The sequence below is a fragment of the Ranitomeya variabilis genome, chromosome 6 (genome assembly GCF_051348905.1).
Source record: "Ranitomeya variabilis isolate aRanVar5 chromosome 6, aRanVar5.hap1, whole genome shotgun sequence".
Lineage (NCBI taxonomy): Eukaryota > Metazoa > Chordata > Amphibia > Anura > Dendrobatidae > Ranitomeya > Ranitomeya variabilis.
This window is the reverse complement of record NC_135237.1, coordinates 502,764,429-502,790,807: the sequence shown is the minus strand read 5'-3', so window position 1 is coordinate 502,790,807 and position 26,379 is coordinate 502,764,429. Positions and strand designations below refer to the sequence as shown.

Below are 26,379 nucleotides of genomic sequence, written 5' to 3'. Positions count from 1 at the left end.
TTTCTCTCTTTTCTCTCTTCTCTCTCTACTATCTCTTTTCTCTCTTTTTTCTCTGTTTTCATTCTCTCTTCTCTCTCTTTTCTCACTTCTCTCTCTTCTCTCTATTCTCTGCTATCTCTTATCTCTTTTTTCTGTTTTCTTTCTTCTCTCTCTTTTCTCACTTCTCTCTCTTCTCTCTTTTCTCTCTCTCTCTCTCATTTCTCTCATCTCCCTTTCTCTCTTCCCCCAGACCTCTGAACATTACAACAGACTACCGGGAGAAGTCTGTGTTCGGTGTTTAACACCGGACACTAATTGCCCGGTATGAACCCCAAACTTTTCAGTTCTGGCCCGCTCATCTCTAGTCAGGAGAGCTGTGCTATCCTCTATTTCTTTCTTTAGCCATCCATACGCACACTGGTATAGCGCTCCCCATTTTACTGTATTTCTCCATTTTTCAGCTTTTTGACTTAATTATTCCATTTTACATACCTAAATTCCTGACTTGCTCGGTGAGCCGCTCGGTTGTCATGCCTAATCCACCATATTAGAGTAGAAGTCTCTTATCTCTAATAACATGTGTAGATCTCACGTTGTCACCAATCTAGACACGTAGGAACCGCAGACTGTGAATTACTCCAGCTTGCTATATTTCCAGTAATTGGAATACACCTGTAATCTTTTTCTCTTTGCACTGTGGCATAAACCGGACTATTTGTGCATTTTCCCCCCTAATGAACAAGTATAAACAATCCGCTGCTGTGTCAACAAAGAAAAAGCTTTTTACTATGTGACATATGGTATTTATCTATTCTTGCCTCGGAATAAAACAAGAGAAAAATAGGGTCGGAGATAGGGCCAGGAGACCGGCAGCATTATACTGATGGATGAAAACAAAAGCAGGCGAGTGCGGGCAGCAGGTGCTGCTTCCAGGGGAAGTCAGGGAGGATGGCGAGCGCTGCCAATAGCTCACCTGTAGAACAGAGCATCAGGTTTTGGTTTGTCGGAGCTGTCATAGGGGGATTCATTACCATCTCACCTTTTCATTTACTTCCTTCCTCTTCCATTCTTGCATTATATCACTTCAGCTGCTATTGTTTCTTATGCCCCTTCTGCAGAAGACGCATCTGTGCACATCAGAAAAAACAATCCTCTAAAGATTGTGGCTCGTAGTTTAATGAGGTCTGGCTTTGTGGTGTAGTAGTCAGGGGATGCATTGTGAATATATCTATAGATAAGATGCATAGATGGCTAAATATTACCTTATAGCCTATTTATGTTGCATTTCACAATTCTATTTTGCAGATCGTACTGAGAAGCGCTCCACAATGCCGGACTCACCTGTGGATGTGAAGACACAATCCAGGCTGACGCCTCCGACAATGCCACCTCCCCCGACCACACAGGGAGCCCCAAGAACAAGTTCATTTACGCCCACAACATGTAAGGAATTTGCTTTTTGGGGAATATTTTAGCACTTGAAGTCAAACTGGTAATAAAACACATAGTCTATCCTTGTTCAAAGAGTTGAACTTTGTGAAGATCTGTTCTTCATGAGGGCATCCTTCCTATGGAGTTTGGCCTCATGCACTTTACCACAATATGGCTCCGTACAATGTCTAAGCTGTACAGAGCCATAATACAATACCTGAGGAAGTCTATTGGGCCAAAAGACGCCTCAGCCTCTGATTGTACTCCAAGACAGACCAAGGTCTTGAGTCATTGCGTGTAGGGAATTATACATCTGTAATACAATGACGTATAGAGTCTCCATGTGGTGGCATGTAGTGAGGAGTTGTAGGGATACCGTGTGTTATAAGGCTGCAACCTGTGTTTGAACCTTTAGACCAGTGTTTCCCAAACTCCAGTCCTCACGGACCCCACGGGTCATGTTTTCAGGATTTCCTTAGTATTGCTCAAGTAGTGGAAGTATCATCAAGGCATCAGGAATCACCTGTGCAACACTATGGAAATCCTGAAAACATGACCCGTGGGGTCCGTAAGGACTAGAGTTTGGGAAGCACTGCTTTAGACTATGAGCACACAAAAGTCCTTTTTTGTTGAATTTTGGGAGCAGGAACTGAGAAGAAGTTTTTGAGAAGGTCTTGAAGAGTTTCTGTTCAGTTTCTGCTCCAAAAGACTCTTAAGGTATGTTCATACTGAGTTTTTAGGAGTTTTTGTAGTGGAAACTCTCCAAAATCCTCTTTAAAAAAATCCTTCAATAATTCTTGTTAAACTCTATTAATTAATTTCTACGAACATCCACTTGGCTATTTATAAAAGGAGTTTTGGAAGCTTTTTTTTTCCAGAAGGGGTTTTGAAAAAACTCTTCATTGAAGAAAAAAAGGTGCATGTCACTTCTTTGAAGCACTTCCTGAAGAAAACCTCTCCAAACTAAGCATTATCCAATCAAAAGGCTACAATAACTCTTCAGGAAAGAAAAAAAATGTTTCCAAAACAGCTTCAAAAAATGGTTCAGGAAAAAGAAAAACTCTTCCAAAAACCTCCTCCCCATGCCCTCCAACCCAGCAGCATTTACCTATGTATGAGCACATTCCCTTCCTAACTAGCAGTGTATAACGTTATTTAGTGAAAACAAGGTATAAAGAAAGTATTTATAATGTCCCCATGTGATATTCTCATGTGGGCTTTGACTAGTCAATGAAGTGTTAGTTGCCCCAGACTAGTCAGCCCTCTTTCCATGTTATCCTGCCCCTGTGGGGCGTCATTGCCGCTCATGCTAATCTAAAGTGGCTCATTTCAGCAGCTTCACTGTGTCTCTGAAGCGGAGTGTGTGCTTCTTGGCTTCAGAGGCGAGCACTGCGCATGATGGGAAGCCACCTTATGAACCTCCGGACATGCGCAGTGTGCGCCTCTGAAGCTAGGAATGACTCGGGTGACTAGTCCAAAAGCCTCTCCCTGCTACGCGCACTTTAACTGACGGGTCTTTAACTATACTCACACATAGAGAACTGTCATTCACATGGGAGCAAGACAAGGAGAAACCTCTACTTGGACGAGTCATTCAAAATCTACGATCTTCGGGTGGCTTTCAAAGTATGGTTTCTCTGCATTCTCTAATGTCTAATTCTTGCTACCATCAGATTGGGCAGCTTGAATCTCTTGTTAGGTTCCCTTTACGACATGAATGTGACTTACCATATTTATTTGGTAATAATAAATAATAAAAAATAAAATGATAATGAAAAATAAATAATAATAAAAACTCAAGCTTAGAACCATTTCTGTACCCTGATCTGTAGGCACCATATTAATGACATGATTAGCAAAATGATAGGGCTGGGGTAAGTTCTCCACATAAACATGATCGCTGCATTCAGGATAAACGGTGTAAATGGTCGCTCTTTAGAAATAAATGCTTTAAAACGGCATCTGAATGGGACATTGAAAAGTGAATTTCCTGCTGATTTAATGCCACTGAAGTGGCCAATCAAAGTTTGTGAATTGGAAAGGTGGCACGTGGTAAAAGAAGTCATTTTACTTTTCTTCTAGGGAAAAATACAATACGAAACATTGTCAGAGTCGTGGAGAAATTGGGTTTATTACGGAGTTATTACATAGAAAACAACATTGAAGCGGACATATTGAATGTACATATAGAAAGTACAGAATAGAAGTAGAGTCCACGTGTATATAGTACATGTATTGGGAAACATTAATCTATTCTCTTCCTAGTCTCTGGAAAAATTATAGAGGTGATCGTTTTGGGTAAAATTCGACAAAGGCAAGGTCTGATGTGTCATAGACACAGACCATGGAGGCATTGGGGAGCTTTGACCGGTCTCACTTCCTTTTTCTAGACGAAAAATGTTTAGCAATATTCTAGGAATTGGTCAAATATTTCTGGAAATGTTCTCCTGTTACAGAGAGGGTGGAGGCAATGCCCAATTTTTTTTCTTTGCGTAGTTCTTTTTCATCTTTGCCCATCATATGGTACAGATTAATATGTGAAGTTTTAAAGATACAATATTATATCGCGATGACAACTATTCTTTTTTTTTCCCCATCAGTAACCAATGGCACAAGTCATTCGCCAACAGCACTGAATGGAGCACCGTCCCCTCCCAATGGCTTTAGTAACGGACCTTCATCCTCTTCCTCATCCTCGTTGGCAAATCAACAGTTGCCTCCGGCGTGTGGCGCACGGCAGCTCAGTAAACTAAAGAGGTTCCTCACCACTTTACAGCAGTTTGGCAACGACATCTCACCAGAAATTGGGGAAAGAGTGCGCACCCTTGTTCTTGGATTAGTGGTAAGACGAGCCATTAGGTGGATCAGATTTGTGCGATGTAAATGAGACATTGATTTTTTTGGGGGGGGGCAATCCTTAAAGAGGAACTAAATATTTTTTTTTTATTTTTTTATAATTTTGTCCAGTACGGAAAGTTATGAAATTTTTCAAATCACTTTATTAGATAGTATGTCACTTTTCTTGTAAAAAATTGAATTTAAGTAGTTTACAGACATCCACTTTTCCCTAGGCTAATTTGGGAGTACAGATGATGGAACTGAAAGGGTCAGCACCAGTGTCTCACTAAGGGCTCATTCAGACGTCCATTTTTGCAGTTTTATCCATCTTTGGGGCTGTTCTTATATCCATTTTTTGGGGGCGGACCAAGTGTCGGATCAAAATCAGCGGGTGCAAGTTTATAGGTCCGGTGGAAAAATTAAACAGCACTGGGATGCCATCACAGACTGCTAGATAGAAGGAAGAGGAAGAGAAACTTTATTTTTCTTATCTGAGAAAAACTGATGAAACTCGGACCAAACACTGAATAAAATCTAATGAAAATCTGAACAAAATTGCTGATCAAACAAGGACCGATTTTCTCGTATGTGCAAAAAAACATATGTCTGAATGAGCCCTTACTCTGGGAATAGGCTGCTGCAGGAGATTGTTTTGATAATCACAACATTAAGAGGACAGTAGTTCTTCTGACCTTATCACTGCCATCAGCTGTACTCAAAATGAGTACAATCTGATATTAATACAGCTAAAGGCAGGCAAACAGACGGGGGAAAAGCAGAGGGTTTGGAAGCCACTTTCATGCAATTCTTTTTACATGAATGAAGACAAATCCCCTAATAAAGTGTTTTGCAAAGTTTTATAACTTTTCATACTGACCAAAATTTGAAAAAATAAAATAAAATTTGAATTACTCTTAAAACAGTCAATTCGAAAAAATGGCGGCTTTGCAAGTGAAATTTATTCTGAAAAGTAACTTCTCCCACCCTCCAAAAGAAGTTAGAAAAATGGAATACTCTCCTAGGTTTATGTGTCTATGTGCATTAGATTGCAACCATACATTATACTCTACCTTATTATTTTCACTTGCTTTCATTCCCTCTGATACCTTTGTAAATGCACATTTTCTCTCTCGATGTTAGCCAGTGTCTTCCTGGTGTGGAGCTGGAGCGCTGTGTCTCCTTCCTGATGCTCCCTCATCCCTCTCACAGCATGGGTCTCAAACAGATTCTAATACGATTCCTCCCTCCTCCCCTCTCACAGCAGGAAACTCACAGTGTTACAATACAGAAGACCAAAAAATAATTTAATAATTTAAAGGTGATAAAAAAAATCCACCCACATTCATTTTTTAATTAATTTACATGCCGGCTGATAATGGTAACGAGTGGCAGTCTTGTGTTGTATCCAAGATTTTTTTGGAATATTGAAGTGATGTTCTGACAGATTTCTGTGCTATAATCCTCAGATCACATAGTTAATTTACACAGGAAAAAATAAAAGAGTCATCAATAATTAATAATAAAATTATAATTACACAACTTCTTCTCGCGCTTTGATTTATCATTGCCTTCTCCTAGGAGAGCATTGACGTTGTTTTAAGTTCTGTCCTTCAAATGAGCAAAATTAGGAAAAAAGATGTTAAAAGATACGTCAAGCTTCAAATTAATTTTTTATTCCCAAGGTTGATCTATGAGTTCATTTCTAACATGGAAATATTTCTAATCAAAATCTTCATTAGAAATGGACTCAAAGTTTTATTTTTTCTCATATTAAGAAACTGATTTCATATTTGTGGGGGTACAGAGACCCATCACTATAAACTGGAATAATCATCAAAGAAGGGTCCCCCGGGGGCGTCTAACGCAAATAATCAAGAACAAGACATATTTCCTAATATCCTCTTTTTAAAATTCACTCCTTTGATCTTATGAACAGGAGGGAAGGCATGCTTGTTGGTTTTGTGCATTGCGCATATATAGATCTCTATAGACAGATCCCTCGTCTGGATAAATAAGCGGAACCCATGCAGTCATGGCCTCCGAGATCAGTTCTAACGTACCGGCTTGTAACACAATATACCAGTTAGTGTGACAATAGATGAGCCTTTTTATATCAGCAGCATTGTTTATTTTTTTCTGAAGAACCTCTTTACATAGAGAGAACCCTTGTTTTACATGAAATTGCTCTTCAGTTTTTGCTTTTTTCTAGGAGTGTTTCTATATATAGTTGTGAATCTACATAGAACAGATGCCGTCATATTGGAATCCATATGTTAAAGGGTTTTTTTCCATAGTAAAACCACAATTATTTATCTTGACTATAAAGACTTCCAAGGTTTGATTAGTGGAGGTCTAAGTCAATTAGCAGAATCAAGGCCTCTTTAAAGTAGCACTCCTCCCATCAAAATTGGTATCCTCTTATTATATTGCACTCATCATGTTATATAGCACTGTGTACTTACAATTGCTCATTTTGCCTTTCTACCCAGCTAATTCTTCTCTTTTCCATTAGGTCTATGACACCATGGGATTAATAACTGACAATGAGTCCTTCTAAGCTCTTTGTAGAAACAGGAAGTTTCTTCTCCCTGTATGAGCCATCACTGTAAATGTCACTGGCAGTGGGAGGAGCTGAGCAGCTGGGTCAGAAATTGAAGAGGGGGATGACTCATACAGGCACCATAGACTTCCTGTTTCTACATAGTGCAGAGAAAAGAGAAGGATTCACTGGGTAGAAAGGCAAAATGAGCAATTGTAAGTACAGGGTGCCATATAATATGATGATTGCATTTAATTAAGAGGATTAAAACTTAAAAGTGCTTCTTTAATGTTTACACAGGGTCATTGGCTCATTCCTGCAGTTATACCCAATACTGCAGTTCACCTCTGTGGTTTCTTTATTCTGATGATCGGGAGTGGGGGACCATTTGACTTCTACTGATCAGACGTTGATGTCATATACTCTTAGGAAAATGTCTCTATAGGGGTTTTGCCAAGATTGCAAGGGAATGCCTTTTCATAGGATATGGGGAACGTACTGATGCTGGGGGTCAGACTACCTAAGGAACCATAGAAAGTTGCTCTGTAGAATCCCATCTGAATGGAGCTGAGGTTGAGCATGGACACCTCTTCATTCATAGTCTATGGGACTGCCGCCTATGATACACAAGGAACAGATTAAAGGTGCACATACCTGACCACTGTTAGACTCAGACAGGGCTCTGCAGAGTCCAATTTTTGGGAATGGCACTTGTCTCATAAGTCGGGCACCCAACCATTAATATATTATCATTGAGAAGAGCTAGTCCTTCCTCAATTCAGTGTATGTTACATGTTTACAGTGGCTCAGATATATTATATTTTAAAGGAGTTTTAAAGACTTAAAGAGAACCTGTCTGCACAATTTTGTAATGTAAACTAAAGACATGGCTGTAATGGTTCTATAATACTGATTATACTGCTACCTTTGGTGAATAAATCTGCTTTGTGGTTCTTTGTTAATCACCTTTTGTAGTTTTCTGCTGATTAGATTTTGGTGCACAGGGGCCGGACCGTGCACTGGGTCTTCTCCTCCCTGTCTGTGATTCCCCTCCACTGCCTCCGGTCTGTGATTGATCTGCCTCCTCTGCATGAAATCTCAGCACAGACCTGTCATTCATAGCCCGGAGGTAACGGAAGGGCCGGGGAATCACAGACAGGAAGAAGAATGCTAGGTGGCGGACCCCCCTGATATTGATGACCTATGCCAAGGATAAGGATAGGTCAACCATATCATAAGCCTGGAAACCTCCTTTTTTAACATGTAGTTTTATTAAGGGTCTAAATCAAGGTATTACAAGGTAAAGGAGCGTTTACAGTTGTAATAATTTGCTGCTGAGACCCTTTTCCTACCAGTAGACAATAAGCTGAGATGTGTATGTATATATTTTTTTATTTTTTGCCAACAGAATTCTACGCTGACAATTGAAGAATTTCATTCCAAACTGCAAGAAGCGACTAACTTTCCGCTGCGACCCTTTGTCATCCCATTTTTAAAGGTATTGCACAGTTCATCGATCTGGAAATGATTTCAAACCTTATTGTTGCTAGGTCACAAATGTGTGTTTTACTGTTTTGCTTTTTAAGAGAGAAAATGGAAAATAAATCAGAGCTGTAAGGACCGAGCTGTGATGGACACACTTACCTAGGTGACTCTTTGCCCTATAGCTCTCTCTTTGTGTTATTTCTAGTTATGGGGCATGAAAGTACCATGAGTGTATCATTTAGGATGGTTTAGTTCTCTGAATCCTGTCTGTGGCACTGATGTTGATGTATGACATAAAGGTAATATTCAGTGTTTAGTATTTTATGTTGATTTTAGATTTTTTAGCTTTTATTTTTCAAGACAACACTCCCAAAAATTTGTAATGTAAATTTGCTGTTGCTAAATGCATTAATTCTAGAAATATCACTAGTTATATAATTCACAAACTGCAGAATGGATTTTATATAATTTTGGAAATGTTAGAGTAACCCTCTTTTTTAAAAAAAATTTCATAAATCAATAGTACACATAGAAATATGCAACTTTGTAATATATCTTATCTGAATAATCTGCTTCTTTCTCCTCTTGGACTGATCATTTATTCTCAAAATTCTCAATTCGTGTATATAATGTGTCTCCAGTGAAGAAAGATTCTCCCATTACTGAGAAAGGAGATGACAGTTGGTGCTTACAGTGCCTACAAGTAGTATTCAACCCCCTGCAGATTTAGCAGGTTTACACATTTGGAATTAACTTGGCATTGTGACATTTGGACTGTAGATCAGCCTGGAAGTGTGAAATGCACTGCAGCAAAAAATAATGTTATTTCTTTGTTTAATTTTTTTTTAAATTGGGAAAAGTTTTTTCAGAGGGTCAATTATTATTCAACCCCTCAACCCACCAGAATTCTGTTTGGTTCCCCTAAAGTATTAAGAAGTAGTTCAGGCACAAAGAACAATGAGCTTCACATGTTTGGATTAATTATCTCTTTTTCCAGCCTTTTCTGACTATTTAAGACCCTCCCCAAACTTGGGAACAGCACTCAAACATGGTCAACATGGGAAAGACAAAGGAGCATTCCAAGACCATCAGAGACAAGATCGTGGAGGGTCACAAGGCTGGCAAGGGGTACAAAACCCTTTCCAAGGAGTTGGGCCTACCTGTCTCCACTGTTGGGAGCATCATCCGGAAGTGGAAGGCTTATGGAACTACTGTTAGCCTTCCATGCCTGGACAGCCTTTGAAAGTTTCCTCCCGTGCCGAGGCCAGGCTTGTCCGAAGAGTCAAGGCTAACCCAAGGACAACAAGGAAGGAGCTCCGGGAAGATCTCATGGCAGTGGGGACATTGGTTTCAGTCAATACCATAAGTAACGTACTCCACCGCAATGGTCTCCGTTCCAGACGAGCCCGTAAGGTACCTTTACTTTCAAAGCGTCATGTCAAGGCTCGTCTACAGTTTGCCATAATCACTTGGAGGACTCTGAGACTGACTGGTTCAAGGTTCTCTGGTCTGATGAGACCAAGATCGAGATCTTTGGTGCCAACCACACACGTGACGTTTGGAGACTGGATGGCACTACATTCGACCCCAAGAATACCATCCCTACAGTCAAGCATGGTGGTGGCAGCATCATGCTGTGGGGCTGTTTCTCAGCCAAGGGGCCTGGCCATCTGGTCCGCATCCATGGGAAGATGGATAGCACGGCCTACCTGGAGATTTTGGCCAAGAACCTCCGCTCCTCCATCAAGGATCTTAAGATGGGTCGTCATTTCATCTTCCAACAAGACAACGACCCAAAGCACACAGCCAAGAAAACCAAGGCCTGGTTCAAGAGGCAAAAAATCAAGGTGTTGCAGTGGCCTAGTCAGTGTCCTGACCTTAACCCAATTGAAAACTTGTGGAAGGAGCTCAAGATTAAAGTCCACATGAGACACCCAAAGAACCTAGATAACTTGGAGAAGATCTGCATGGAGGAGTGGGCCAAGATAACTCCAGAGACCTGTGCCGGCCTGATCAGGTCTTATAAAAGACGATTATTAGCTGTAATTGCAAACAAAGGTTATTCCACAAAATATTAAACCTAGGGGTTGAATAATAATTGACCCACACTTTTATGTTTAAAATTTATAAAAATTTAACTGAGCAACAAAACTTTTTGGTTTGTAAGATTTATGCATCTGTTAATAAATCCTGCTCTTGTTTGAAGTTTGAAGGCTCTAACTTATTTGCATCTTATTAAACCTGCTAAATCTGCAGGGGGTTGAATACTACTTGTAGGCACTGTATAAAGTTCTATGGAGAACTGTAACTGTCACTTCAGGAGAATTTCCATTGGACATGTCCCTTCCCCTCTACGTAGGACTTCATGAGCACCAACCCAACTGTCAGCTTTCTCAGTAATGGGAAAATCTGTCTTTACTGAATACACATTTTACCCGTGATTTAAGAGTTTAAGACTAGCGATGAGCGAATATACTCATTACTCGAGATTTCCTGAGCACGCTCCGGTGGTCTCCGAGTATTTGTTAGTGTTCGGAGATTTAGTTTTCATCGCCGCAGCTGAATGATTTACAGCTACTAGCCAGCCTGAGTACATGTGGGGGTTGCCTGGTTGCTAGGGAATCCCCACATGTAATCAAGCTGGCTATTAGCCGGAAATCATGCTACTGAGGCAATGAAAACATAATCTCCGAGCAGTTACAAATACATGGCGACCACCCGAGCGTGCTCTGGAAAACCCGAGCAATATGTATACTCGCTCATCACTAGTTAAGACCAATCCAGGAGAAGAAAGAAGCGTATGTCTCTGATAAGATATATCATATTCTGCAATACAAATTAAAACAACGATTACTCTTTAAAGTTTATTAAAGAATCTTCAGGTTTGATAGGTGGAGATCAGGACTGATGTGGTTTCTGCGCAAACTAAAAAGTGGTAATACTTGGACAGAGATCTAGTTGGTATTAGCCCTAAAGTTTAAAGCCTATGGGCCTGATTCATCACGACTGACATTGTTCTCACAGGTCTTAATGAGGGTCGTGCTGGAGTCAGACGATCCTGATTTATGAAGACGTCCACATATTTTCATGAATTTGGAGCATCTGACAAGTGACATGCGCCTTTATGAGCCACACCAGACTAGGGACTAGAATGAGATTTCTGGTGTAGGGAATGCCATAGCTCATCATGAATTAGATGAGGTTTGGTGTCCTCGTCCCACTAAACCTCCATCCCACTCCAGCTCCACCCATTTTGGTGAAGCTGGGAGAAACAAGCGTGAAAACAGCAGAAGTCTCAAATATTTTGAGGTTCTTAAACCTTTTACTCCAGAATTCTGTGACCTTTGTCTAGATCTACTAATGATAACATCATGATACACCAGTTACGTAGACACTATGTAAATCTCTGCAACCCATCGTCTGGATAGGCCTCTGGGTAGAATGATGGCGGTAATCTTTTTCAGTTGAGAGGAACACCCATTCAGGTTAACAGTCTGAATTCAACCATAAAAGAACACATGGAGGGGTTTATTTTTGCATATTTTGTTTGTTTTAATTTTGCCCAATGGTGCAATAAAACTAGAACTCTTATTTTAATAAAAAAAATGTTAGTTACTATGTAGCAGCCACACAACCGCTAAATGTATGCGTTATTTATGCTGTAAATTAGGGAAGGAAATGAAGACTCCAAGGCTGAGCGTTCCGAAATTGCGATATATATGTGTACTCTATGTTTTGGGTAAGGCAGTAAACAGTGTTGTAACTTGAAACTTTTGAGCTTCAATGCAAAATCTCCTACTATCATGGGTCTTTAATATTACTATTTTATTTTTTTTATATGGGACAAAGTGACCATTTCGGCGCACCAAGTCAACATCAGCCCCCACTATAGTTACACCATTGCTTGTAAATGACCGTCTAGCAACATACAGTATCTGCTGAAAGTTATTTTTCTCCAGTGGGCCCTCCGCACAATTTTTTGGTATGTGCTACAGAATTGCCCAATCCTATTATTTGCCTGTAGCCCTAAAATGATGTATTCCTTATAATTTGCCCAACACTGATAGAGCTATACTAACGCATTTCAGTTCTGCTGTGGGTTGCAGAGTTTTTGTGTGATCTTCACTATATGGTCCTATCCTAATGAGCAATCACTAGTAACTATCACATAATTCAGCGGCTATGTAGAAAGCTTGTCTTCGTCATTTTTATAAGTCATGACCTGCGGAGGAAACTCAATCTCTTTAACATAGCTGTGTTGTTAGACACCGTGTGTAGATCATCAGCCCGCAAAATAGCATCAATACATATGTATAGCACATTATGTCCTTAACTCGCACTTACAAACCTCACACAGAACCTGGTTCTGCCGAGGCTGAGTAATTGCAGAAAATGATAGAGATGTACGCACACAAAGCATCAGTAAAGACACGTCGATGAGTACTTTAAGATGAACATGGTGTGATCTTGTCACTAATGGTACGCTTCCTACTCTAGAAACATATAATGGCATGTTAGAAAAACCAAAGCATTTCTCATGACGGACAATTTACCAGTTCAAGTTCAAGAAACGCAATGTACTTTTTATCAGTGTTTAGAGTGAAACAGATGCGCCTGTGGGTTTCGCACCTCAGGTCTAATGGAATATGATGGAATATTTAATGTTTATATGATGGTATAAGTTCAGGTAGAATCAGTAGGAAATATCAGACACTTACTTATTAATGTTATGTGTATTGAATGTAAAGTTTACTTCTTAAAGGGAATCTGTCACCCCCATCGGGATGTGCATGACCTATTAATATGGGCATACAGGTAATAGAAATGTAATTACCATTCTGCCGCCTCACCATCGCCAGAGCAGCCGCCTCACCACCGCCAGAGCTGCTGCACCTCCGACCTTCTGTCTCTTCCCCACTATCCCATAGAATGTAAGTCCGCAAGGACAGGGTCCTCTCCCCTCTGTTCCAGTCTGTCACTGTAAACTTGTTTACTGTAAACGATATTCATAACCCTGTATGTAACCCCTTTCTCATGTACAGCACCATGGAATTAATGGCGCTATATAAATAAATAAATAATAATAATAATGTTACACTAGTGCTACCTGTATGCCTCATATTAATGGTCTTGTTGTTGAGAAATGTTATATTCTGTCTTTATGTTAATGATTTCTTCTAGGGTCTCGAGCGTGCGGTGCCTTGAAGAAATCCCTGCCCCCTGTCCTCATTACAATACTACCCCCTCCCATCAGCTTCAGTTATGGCTCCAGAATCTAGCGCCCTGCACTCCCTCAGAAATACATGCACTCAAATACATGCACTCAGTGATCTTCTGCACAGGGGCCGGCAAATCACTGTGACCTCTGATGTGCATGTCGATAAGGTGCTCTCCCTACTTCCTCCCTGCACAGTCATTGCTGTGTACACATGGTTCGTAGACATGACTGTGCAGGGATGAAGTGGAGAGAGCACTTTATCAGCACATACACTGGAGGTCACAGTGACTCACCAGCGCCTGCGCAGAAGATCCCTGAATACACTTCCATAGAAGGGAGGAAAAGGTACGTATTGTGGTGGGAGTGCAGGGCACAGACGAGGGACTCTGGAGCCATAACTGATGCTGATGGGAGGGGGTAGTATTGTAATGAGGACAGGAGGCAGGGATTTATTCCAGGCACCGCATGGTCCAGAGCCTGGAAGAAATCATTAACATAAAGACAGAATATAACATCTCAGCAACAAGACCATTAATATGAGACATACAGGTAGGAGTAGTGTAACATTTCTATTACCTGTATGCCCATATTAATAGGCAGTATATGTCCTTGGGGTAACAGATTCCCTTTTAAAGCTGAAAATTTTCCAGGGAAGGCTGCCAATTAGAGTTGAGCGACTTTTACTTTTTTCGGATCGAATTGGGTTTCGCGAAACCCGACTTTGTCAAAAGTCGGGTCGGGTGAAATCATCCGATTATTGCGAAAAGTCGGGGGCCGACTGAAACACGAAACCCAATGCAAGTCAATGGGAATTCAAAGTCGGCAATAAGTGGAGGACAGAAAGGAGCAACAGGATTTTTGCTTTTAAAAAAGTAGTTGGTTTGCACAGCAGCGGTTCAAACAGCAATGCAGCTATCAGGGAGCCTTATAAGGCAGCCTAATAAGCTACAGAGCTGATGCACAAAGATATAGCCTCCACTGTCCCTGCAAAAAAAAGGTGGTGTTGGACAGTGGAAATCGCTACAGCACAAGCAGTTTGGGGGTTGATCTTCCCTCCCTAACTATATCCCTTCTTCTGATGAAGCTGCAGCAACCTCTCCCTATGCTCAGATCGGCAGAAGTAGGATGGTGGTCGGCGTGCACGCCCCTTTATGCCCCCCTGTGACGCCGCAGAAAGCAAGCCAATCACTGTCATGCCCTTCTCTAAGATGGTGGGGACCGATACCTATGTCATCACGCTGCCCACACTCTGCGTCCTTCTTCATTGGCTGAAAAATGGCGCTGAAAGCGTCATATGAAATGTGACTTTTGCGCGCAGATCGCCGACCTCATGGCTGATCCCACACTAGGATCGGGTCGGGTGTCATGAAACCCGACTTTGCCGAAAGTCGGCGATTTTTGAATTTGTCCGATCCGTTTCAATCAATTACTGATTAGGGCTACCCTCTTGACTTCAGTGCGTAGAATGACTATAGTATACAGTATAATGCCATGCTTATAAGGGTCCAGAAAATGAGATGCAGAGAACTTTAGTAAGATTAGAAAAAATATCTTAATTGTGTAATATCTCTTAAATGGGTTGTCCATTAGTCAGACAGCCCCTTCTCAATCCTAATATTGCCCCCTTATAGAATAATAACACTTACACTCAGCGCCGGAGCCGGAGCTATTTCAGCAGTGTCCACATAGGTTCTACTGGTGATTGCTTTACATTGTTATGTCACACAATCCCTGAGTCCTATCAGTGCTGGCTTCACTCTCTCCGCCTTTGGACAAATCATGTACATTCCTATGAAGTTAGGGCTGCTGAGCTGTCATTTCCTCAGTGTCGAACATCTCTGGCATGGCTCCAGGGGTGAATATAAATGTTATTATTTTACAAGGGAGAAACATGAGGCTTGAGAAGTGATTGTCCGAGTAGTGGCCAACTCGTGTAAGTATCAGGACTTTGATAACCAGATCCTCCTTTCTCAGTTTCCTGTGACATTGGAATGTGAATACAATTGAGAAAATCTCCAATATTTTATTTACTTAGCTAAATGGGGAAATTCGATTTGCACCCAATAAATTCAATGAAGATTGAAGCTGCAAGGTTATGCATTAAAAAAATTATACTCACCCTATCCTTCGCCCTCCCTGTACACCTCTCACTGCCGGCATTCCTTTAAACAGCTCTTTTTTGTTCTTTCTGCTATCACCTGTCTTTGGGGGCCTCAGTTTACTAAGCCCCACTGCATCACTTAATTGCGGTGTGTTGCGCCACATGTGATCATGTGGAGCCTAGTGAATGGATGACCGGGCTGATAGTGACCATAGCCCCATGCTGAATATAAAAGAAAGCAGACAGGACATAGAAAAGCTGATTGGAGGACCAACAGCAGGCCAGGTATGAGGAGGGCCAAACAGAGGTGATTGCTATATTTCTTTTAACCGCTTCCAAGCCCTTTTTAACCCAACAATTTTGCATCACATCAGTAAAAAGAAAATTCAAATTTGGGCAAATCTGAATTTTTTGAACAACTGGAGGTGAATTTGATTTTCCTTCAATTGATTTGCTCATGTCTAGTTGTGAAATATTAAGGCAAATAGCAGTCATATGTGGATTGAATGGAGTACTTAGACTTTAATTTTTACAATTTTAACTTCACTAAAGATAAAATGAATGTAGTGAATTATGATAAAATAGTGGATCATGTCCTTTGAGAAATCCATAGAGCCTACAACAAAGTGAAGCAGGTTCTCCTAAATGCCATACAGCAACCACACGTTCCCTCTACTGTTCTGAGTAGAAGAGATTACTAGAAGGCGACTGATAAGGCCGATATCGGCAGGCTTGGCCAACAGTCTAATGTACGTGGCGCCTCTTGACTCTCTACTGATGGATAATGTTAGGGGAGATAAGAATCCTACATGTTCAGTTTTGGACGACTGATAATTTTTTTTCATGATGAGATAAGCCGCTGCCTGAGAAGTCTGGCAGCAGCTTTCTCATAGAGAACACTCGAACGTTAGGAAGAACATATGGAGGAGTCGGAAGAGACAGCTGCTGCCCAAATGATTGATCGGCTGAACCAATATTTATTATCAGACAACTATCTACTGTGTATGACGCCACTTAAGAGCAACCATCAATGCTTCTGATAGGCTTACTATTCTTAGCTCTGCCAATTCAGTTCAGATGTTGGCAAGAACGTTAATTGTTGGCCATCTTCCAAGAGTAGTCCATTCAGCCAATTAACATAATCACCTTGTTAACATTGTGTGCCAAAGGCAGATAAACCTAGGTCTAATTCATTTCAGTTGTCAATGAATATGCAGGACCGCTTATGGACTGGTAGGTGGCGGTTAAAGCAGCATATAGAGCTCAGCCCATATCCCTTGAAGCAGAGTGCTTAAACTAATAAGCAAAGCTGTTTATAGAAGTGCTGGGTATGCTTGCTTCATAAAAGGATGCTTTCTTTACGAATTTCATCACGTTAACATCATTTCCTCCGTGAATACCGCTGATTTCTTTGCTTTGTAAAAAATAAAAATATGTTTCTGTTCAGGGTCAAATTGACTGCCACAAAAATTAAAAAAAAAAAAAGCAAGATTCCAAGGACACTTCCTTATACTTCTATCAGAGCCGAGCGCCATATGGTCGCCATATCATTTACTTTGGATCACTGAAATCAAAGATGCAACTTTTTTTCTAATTTTAGTGCTTTTCCTCAAAGGAGACATTAATGACAAAAACCATATGGTTGTGGGAACACGGGGCCTTAATAAGTGCATTCAAACGCAGCTGTAACAATATGCATTAAAATCTTGTTTTCATTAAGCTAATGCAACCCGCAGACCCGCGATTCCATTCTGCGTTTATGGAGAAACATTTACTGGAAGGATATTAGACACCATTCTAATTACCTAATCTGGCACCAGAACTAGAACAAACAAAATTGCTTTGTATTACCATTTTTTTTTTCGAATCGAAAGAACATGTTTGTAGAATTGCAAAAAAAACAAAAAGCTATTTTAACCGTGTCATCGTTACTTTTGAATTTGTCAGAGGCAGCATTTCGGGATTTCATTAGCTGTAAATCTATGACGATCTGATGTTTTTAAGACATCAAGAGGGACTGGGATTTTTTGGAACGAGTTGTTTATTTTATGTGAATGTTGTTCTCGAACGCTGTTTGCTGTGTTAATGGTTTTTCCATTTGAATTGCACTTTGTGTGCCAGTGATGCTTGCTGGACAGCTGGACATTGTCTATGGCCATCAATCTTCCAAAATGTGTGATCTATAGGTTGGCCGCTCATTGTATAATTTTTAGGATGGCTCAAACCTGACTTGCAGGGAGGGTTTCCATCAACTGGGAAAAGATTCAGTTTGTTGCCCGTAGGCCGGGGTCACACTTGCGAGTGTGATGCGAGAAACTCGCGTGAGTCTCTCGCATCAATACCCACCACAGCCCCTGCACTCAGACCGGAGCGTGCGGCTGCATGTATTTCTATGAAGCCATACTTTCCGGTCCCGAGTGCCGGCGGCAGTGCCGGGTATTGATGCGAGAGACTCACGTGAGTTTCTCGCATCACACTCGCAAGTGTGACCCCGGCCTTAGCCTGTGTATTTACAGAGATTGATCAAGGAGAAATAGCTTGTTGGCCATACCCTGTCTACATGGCCAGACAGCCTCCTTCAGCTTCGCACCTAGCTAAAACCACCACAATATTATCATTATTATTATTATTATTATTGTATTCCATCATCACATTTAACATTTCTATCTACTAGATAGGTAATACATGTTAGATATGTTGAGGGGAACCCTTGTGGCTAGATGGAGCTCGTGAACATACCCCTTTTTCTAATGAGTAAGAGTTAATGCTTTTTTAATCCAGAATAGCCCTTTAAAGGGTTTGTCCACTAAAAATCACTTTAGTTGAGTTTCTAATATGATTTCCAAAGGTGCCTCTAAATAGATTAATAGAAATCCTGGGTCCTGGCAGCTACCTATATATATCAGAACTATGTGCGAAGGGACTGGCTGACGGGTACATTCCACTATCTAACCAGCCCCTGTACTCCATCACAACCAATGCATTGACATAAAGGGGCTGGTTTAGCTATTGAAACCTCAGCCAGTTCCCTTCACACACAACACTGATGGTATGCTAAACAGGTTACTGCTGTGTCAACTGCTGAGGGACAGAAGTGTAGCAGCCAGGACCATATTGATCCAAAAATTGGGGCACCTTTACAAATAAAAGTAATTCAGTTCTATAAAGTCATATTAAGAACTTAAAGTTTTTAAATGGACAACCCTTCACTTACTACGTAAGTGAAAATAAACATTTCACCAGTTCTCTATCAGTGTAACAGTGGACAGCCAGCATGTTGGGAAATTATATCCATATTGAAGTCATATGTTAACCATGCCTACAGTTTTCAGAGAGGATGAGAACTAGAACTCTTGTGCCAACAATTGGGAGTAGCAATTCAAAAAATCAATACTGACCCTTTAATATGCCTTGGCATATGACTTAGGACAAAAAGTGAAACCAGACACTCCATTTGCAGACACATGTTTCGGGGTGTCTTCCCCTCATCAGTGCAAAGCAGGAGGTTTGCTCTGAGTTAAAGAGAGGCCTCTGACTGGCAGTCTAAGGGGTCACCTTATGGAGAGTGCCAAGTCATGGTAAGGAGACGTATATGCAATACAATGCTTCTTTGGGAATTTAAATATGCAAATATCCTCTTCAAAAAGGAATAGGATTGTTACCCCCAAAAGATGGCACTAGAGTTCTAGTCCTTTTCTTCTCTTAAGAGGATATTTGCATATTGCATGGCCTTTATGTCTCCTTACACTGACTTGGCACTCTACATTGAGAAACATTCTTCTTTAGACCCACAGGTTTTATGAGCAATGAACATCTAAAGATATTTGTCCAAGGCTCGTGCAAACAATGTTCAATCCTCAAATGTTTTATTTACGACTAAAGAATTTTATAAATTGTTCCTGCTTCCACATAGTGTGGACCTGTTTTTTTATCATATTACTTCAAAGTTTTTAATTAAGTGTTTAGATTATATTACTATAATGTGGCAATAAATGGCCCCTAATGCTGCCTCTGGTGTTCAGGCATGGTGGAGACCCCTCTGGTGAATTATTATAGCCATAGTTGGCAGGCTCTGAGCAGTTTATATCTTTAGGGTTTTCATGTTGTCTAGATTGTGTTATTATATGATGTATACTGCATTTGCTTCTGGATTTTGGGTGTAAACACTCTGTAGACAATGCATTGAGGCTGGTCTGGGCTCCGAGCCTGCTGGCTTTGCCAAAACTCATCTGCACACAACATGGCCAATAATTTTCTCTAATTATCATTCAGGAATTTGGTCTGTGAGACTGCATGAAATAATGCATATTTTCATAGCTTTACAATACGTCTATCTCCAGCAACAACCGCTTTTTAAATGAAGTGGTATAAAATGAATTACTCACCTCCCATACTTGCACCATTCGGGCAAAGTCGGCACTTGGTCTTCCGGAGTTTGCATAGCATTGTTATACCACCCAAACCCTGCATCCAACCAGCAGCCAATAATGGGCTGCTGTGCTCTTACTTCCTTAGGAAGAATGTCGGACAAACAGAAGTGAGAGCGCAGCGACCCAATGGTGGCTGGTGATTGGCTGCAGAGATTGCATGGCATAACAATGTCACCTAATCCCCGGCGGACCCAGCTCTGACATTGGTGGGACAACACCAGTGCGGGAGGTGAGTCAATTATTTTTTATGCTACTTCCTTAACATTATTAGTTAAGATCCAGACAAAAATAATCTGTTATGGTATATGTTTTTTTAATACACAAGGGGAACTACTTCTTTTTTTAAAGGGTTGCCAAGGTGGCCGATAACTCCTTAAATGCATCAGTCCAAAAGTATCAAAATAATTTTGAGTGTTTGGACCTCCTTAGAGTAGACTATTTAGTTTTTTATGTGGTGGTACCGTAAACAATTTTAGTTTTTTTGCCAAATGGCAAAAACTCAAAGGCAAAAGATGGTCTCTTAGCTACTATAGGTAAGAAGCATCATGGGCTTAGGAGATGAAACCATCTATCAATCTATGAAACCTTGCTATAAATTACACAGAATGAATGTATTTCTCCAAGATCTAGTACAGAATGTACGATCCTGACAAGATGTGGCATCAAATGATCTTATCCTCAAAATAAGACAATAATTTATATATTAAATCCACAGCTATTTACAGATGTTATCAGCAATGTCCCCATTGGGGGCTCACAATCTACATTCCCTATCAGTATGTATTTGTAGTGTGGGAGGAAACCGGAGAACCTGGAGGAAACCCACGGAAACACAGAGCGAACAAACTCCTTGTAGATGTTGCCCTTGGTGCTAATCACTGAGCCACCACTCAGCCTTGTCCTTATGTTCTCGATTTTTACTTACCCTGACAAAGTTTGGAAGACAAGGACGTAAAATGATTGTAGACTTATTGAAATATGCGGCTTTAAGTCTCCTCATCTCGGCATGCTTAGCATGTCAATCTCCGCAAGGAGAAATGATACTTCTTGAAACTGCTATGAAAATTAAATTATGTGCTCTCCAAAGTTCCAATTTTGAAGCTTTTTGTCTATTTTCTAGGCCAATCTGCCTCTGCTGCAGCGGGAACTTCTGCACTGTGCAAGACTGGCCAAGCAAAACCCTGCCCAGTATCTAGCTCAGCATGAGCAGCTGCTACTGGATGCCAGCACAACCTCACCTGTTGACTCCTCCGAGTTGCTTCTCGATGTGAATGAAAACGGGAAGAGGAGAACCCCCGATAGGTAAATATAACCAAGATCTATTAACATCCAGGACTTGACCCATTAATATAAAACATACTGCTTGCACAAATATAAGTGGATTCCGCAGTAGCATTTAACTTCTTCCTAAGTAGACCTGTCCTTGTATGTTTGTAGATCAAGTGATCTTGAAGAGTTACGTGAAGAACTATGTACTTCAGACATCAAGGCATGAAATACATTTATTGTGCTATTGTACTTATGCTTAAAGTTTGTCTTTTAGATCCAGTGTTCAGTGCTTTTTAATGTCTCATTACAGCCAGAGCTCCATTTTTTCTGATACACAGCTTTAAATAAATGTAGGGTTTGCTGATAAAATTATGTCTCACTAGGGGGAGCTGAGTGGTTTCCTGCATACTGTTTTAGTATTGTCTTCACTGTATAAACAGTAAGCACTCCCTAGCTCCCCCTACTGGTGGCCGTACTGAAAAAAATATTCAGCATATAGGTGAACCCTGTGGACTAACGAGAGCAAATTCTCTATGGAACAAACTGACACTGTTCATTAATGTCACTCCAGAAAAATGGTTGACAATCTATGTCTGTATATTAACCATACATTTCCATGGCTATTTTCTACAGATCGTCTTCAATGTCCTACAGTTTCCCTTGCAGACTAAATAGGCCATTTTATTTCTAATATCCTCATAAAAAGGTCTTATCTGACTGCTTCACTCACGTGGCCCCACAAATGCTTCCAGAAGAGATTCCAGGAAATATGGACTAAAAATAAAAAGCACATAAAATATGGTTAGAGGGGAAAAAGACATTTAAATTACAAGGCCTATTCACTTTCATGTTTTCCTTATTTCCAGTTCAACATAATATAAAGTGCAACATATATGTGGTCTGAGTCGTGCCTCTGAACATATGGTCCCAGACTTCAGATTTTTCCTTCTTATTATCAAGGAATGTAACCGAATTTCAGCTAAATCTGCAATATAAGAAAAATGGATAAAGAGATTACAGTTTTTGTACTAATGGTCTTTGATTTAAAATATCTAAAAAAATGTTATTTTTTTCTTCAAAAAAATTCAGATTTTCCATTGATTTTGCTTTTTTATCATAAATGCAGACACTTAGATTTAAAGAAGCACTCCTATAAAAATATTTATTCTCTTTATATATTGCAATCATCATATTATACAGCACTGTGTAATCACAATTGCTCATTTTGCCTTTCTACCCAGCTAATTATTCTCTTTTCCATTAGATCTATGACATAACTAATTAAAAACTGAATCCTTCTAAGCTTTATGTAGAAACAGGAGGTCAATTTTCCCTTTTATGAGTCATAAATCACTGCAAAAGTCCCTGGCAGAGGGAAGAGGGAGCAGCTGGGTCAGGAGGTGAAGAGGGAGATGACTCGTGCATTGACAAGAGACGTCCTTTTTCTACATAGAGCAGAGAAAAGAGAACAATTAGCTGGGTAGAAAGCCAATATAAGCAATTGTAAGTACACAGTGTTGTGTAATATGATGAATGCAATATATTAAGGGGATTAAAATTTTGAGTAGTGCTTTTTTTTTAATTCCATGAATATGGCGGTTACAAGATGTCTAACTATGCTACATATTCATCAGGCAGCAATAGTTTTCCTACATAACAGATCATTTTTCCAATGAAAGGGCAGTCCAGTCTGCAAGCAGCATGTTATGGAGCAGAAGAAGCTGGCCACATTGATATAGTTTTGCGGGGAAAGATTTAGGGTCAGTTATAATTTTTTAAGCTACATTTTTCCATTATTTTGCGATTAGGAGTCCAGTGGGTGGACCTTATCAGTGATTGACAGTGATTGTTGTATGCACACTGAGATGGACCTCCTACTGGACTCCTAAGCCGGGAATGAGAAGAGATTTAGATCAATAAGTGATAAGATACACTGAATATTTTCCCACAAACCTATATATCAATCTGCAAAGCTAGCACTGTTCTATAAAATGCTGCCTGCAGAACATAAATCTTCTGATTGGATATTAGAAAAAAACTAATTTTCCCCAAAATTCACCAACCTAACACCTATAAAGTTAATACGTATCACGAAATAGAAATTTAAATGACAGTGTTGGGGACAGGTCTATGATAGATCTATTTCTATAGAGATCCCAAAGATCTCATCAACTCAAATTGGGATCTGTCAGGTTTCCATCAGGTATGGAATGGGTAAAGCAATAATATGAACAGAGTTCTCTTGTAGCATCGTGGAACTCTAAGTTGGGTTTATGTAATAAATATATTAGACTTTTATATCAAACTATCTCTTCAGTCAATGATTGTAAGAGAATGCATAGAAGTAGTCAGCTTATCACTGCGCATTTGTTGTTTTTTTTCCCCTCCTTTGATGGGGTTATCTCTGCGCACTCACTCATCTCAAGCGTGAAATTAGACATGTCAAAAATTTTAGCCAGAAGCTATTTTTCATAAACTGATCACATGCAAATTACTCCAACACCATGCTAATATGCATTTAAAGAATGTTAAATAGCGAGGCGCAAAAAAAGCAAAACATAGAAGAAATGTTAAATAACACCCATCGTTTTATTTTTCAAATTTTTCATTCTTTAATAGTCAATTTAAAAATAAGAAAATAAGAAACTTTATAATACATCTTATCAGAGAAATCTGCTTTCTTTCACTCTCAAAATGATCAACTCACTGGTAACATTTATATTAAGTGAATACAGATTTCCTCATTACTGAGATAGGAGATGACAGTTGGTGCTTATAAAATTCCACGGAGAAAAATAACTGTCGTTTCAGGAGAACTTGCAGCAGAAGGTCTGTCTCCGCCTCTAGCTCCTCCTCCTCAATAGAATTTTTAAAAACACAAACTATCATCTTCTGTCCCAGTAATGAGAAAATCTTTCTTCACTGATTACAGAAATTACCCCGTGAAATAAGAATAAAAGATTAATTATGAGATATTATACAAAGTTACTTATTTTCATGTGCACTATTGATTTATGAAACAATTTATTCTTATGTATTCGTTAAGACTTCTAACTTATGTGCGCATGGTGTCCTCTTTTTCTATAGTCTTGGAAAAGTAGCACATATATAAAGATATCTTTTTACTTTATTTCTAAAAATGGAGCCTACATTAAAAAAAAAACTTTCAATAAGTATTTTTTGCACATTTTTGACAATTTGCTAAAAATATTTATAGATATTATCCTATATCCTCTCCAGTTTTAGTAAAAAGCTTTTAGTGATTAATTCATCTTACCCTAATTTAGATATTCAATGCACATTTGAATAAGTACTCCAGTTAAAGTTTCTGTCCTCTTAATATATTGCATTCATCATATTATATAACACTGTATGATTACTATTGCTCATTTTGCTCTTTTACCCAGTTAATTCTACTCTTTTCCATTAGGCCTATGACATCACCTGACTAGCTGAATCCTTAAAAGTTCTATGTGGAAACAGGAAGTCTCATTTCCCTGCATGAGTCATCATTAGAACTACAATTCTACCCTATTGAAACATCCCTGATGGGGAGGGGAGGAGGGGAGCAGCTGAAGAGGGAAATAATAAATGTAGGGGAAAGAGACTTCCTGTTTCTTCATGAAGAAGACAAAATAATTAACTGGGTAGAAAGGCAAAATGAGCAATTGTAAGTACACAGTGCTGTATAATATGATAAGTGCAATATATTAAGAGGATAGCAACTTTGATGTGAGTGCCTTTTTGATAATTCTTCATTTAGAAGTTTTATTTCAGACACTAAAGTAGCCTTACTTGAAGATGGATGGGATGGAAAATGATAGTTTACTAATTATGGAGTCATGTTTCAAAGTCTTATGAGCAAATCATAACATTAAAAACAAAGTAACAGATGATTTTATAGCAAAAATTCTGAAACTTAATCCAGATTGTAGAACATACAATGACAGATGCAGTAGGACTTCATTGTCACAAGAGTTGCAGTTGAGTTGGCCACCTAAAGAAAGTCATTGAGGTTTCATTATATACTGCCAGATCTCAGACTGGAATATATTTTTACTGGGAATCCATTTCTTCTGACCAAAGGAATTAGCAGAACCAAAAGAGCCAAGTTCTTGATGTGGAGGTGTAAGTTGCATTAAGACTAGGACTACATGGTAACAAATGTCACTTCGATTCTTGGAAGTAGAAGATATTTAGTTTTAGGTTGCCCCATAGTCTTAATTAGGTAGTCCTCTGTTCCAAAAAATATTAACTGCTCAAAATTCTTTTGATTTTCTTATGGCCAATAAACATGTTTAGCTTTAGATATTATCTTGCCGGTAACATAGGATTTATGGGAACATGGGCGCATCCATTCATTACCGTAACAGTACTTGCCTTCTATCCAAGACAAATGTGGCAGATGACATTATCGGAACAGCTACAGAAGATGTAAGGATTTAGTATATATTAGTATACAGGGAAATGTTAATGTGTCACCTCCATAAAAAATAAAATATATATGTGTTTCTATTGTCGGGAACATAGCATTAACCTCATTACACTTGCCAGCAGAACTCTTTCCATCTGGAAGGCTTAGTAGGTTGCAAAATATAATGTCTGCCATGCAACAAACCAAAAACATATTTCCATCAACGGCACTATTGTGTTGTTGCTTTTGATATACGTCGCCATTCTGTGCATTTTTATGCAGAATTGTAGATTGAGGTTTAGTAAGGTTTCAGCAGTCTGACAGTGAAGCTTTATGTTTTACTGAATGTTTTCTTGGTGCATATGGTCTAACACGGATGAGCAGCCACGGTGAGATTTTGGAGTCTATTAAACTGGCTCATTAAAAAGATCAATCTGTTTCAATAATAACACTGGGAGCCATCAGTCACAGAAAGAGTGAAAAAAAATCCTGACACGTGAGTGGAAAACACAACTGAGTAATTTGTCCATGACATGTCATGGCTGCAAAGAACTCATAGTATTTATCTCACTATTAGACGCTATTCCCAGCAAGACCCAATAATTTGTTCTACATCACAGATTTTATTTACTTCTTTTTCAAGCTTAGTGTAGAGGAAATCTGGGTGTTATTAAA

General features: G+C 39.6%; 1 protein-coding gene across 11 annotated transcripts in view; it reads left to right on the top strand.

Moving 5' to 3' along the window:
* RUNX1T1 (RUNX1 partner transcriptional co-repressor 1) overlaps positions 1 to 26,379 on the top strand; it is a 168,950-nt gene that overhangs the window by 116,722 nt on the left and 25,849 nt on the right. For all 11 annotated transcript variants that reach the window (XM_077270828.1, XM_077270838.1, XM_077270834.1 and 8 more), the window contains exons 2-5: positions 1,285 to 1,422; positions 4,011 to 4,252; positions 8,196 to 8,285; positions 21,142 to 21,323. In XM_077270828.1, the coding sequence (XP_077126943.1) occupies positions 1,285 to 1,422; positions 4,011 to 4,252; positions 8,196 to 8,285; positions 21,142 to 21,323 (652 nt within the window). The remainder of the gene's footprint in view (positions 1 to 1,284; positions 1,423 to 4,010; positions 4,253 to 8,195; positions 8,286 to 21,141; positions 21,324 to 26,379) is intronic.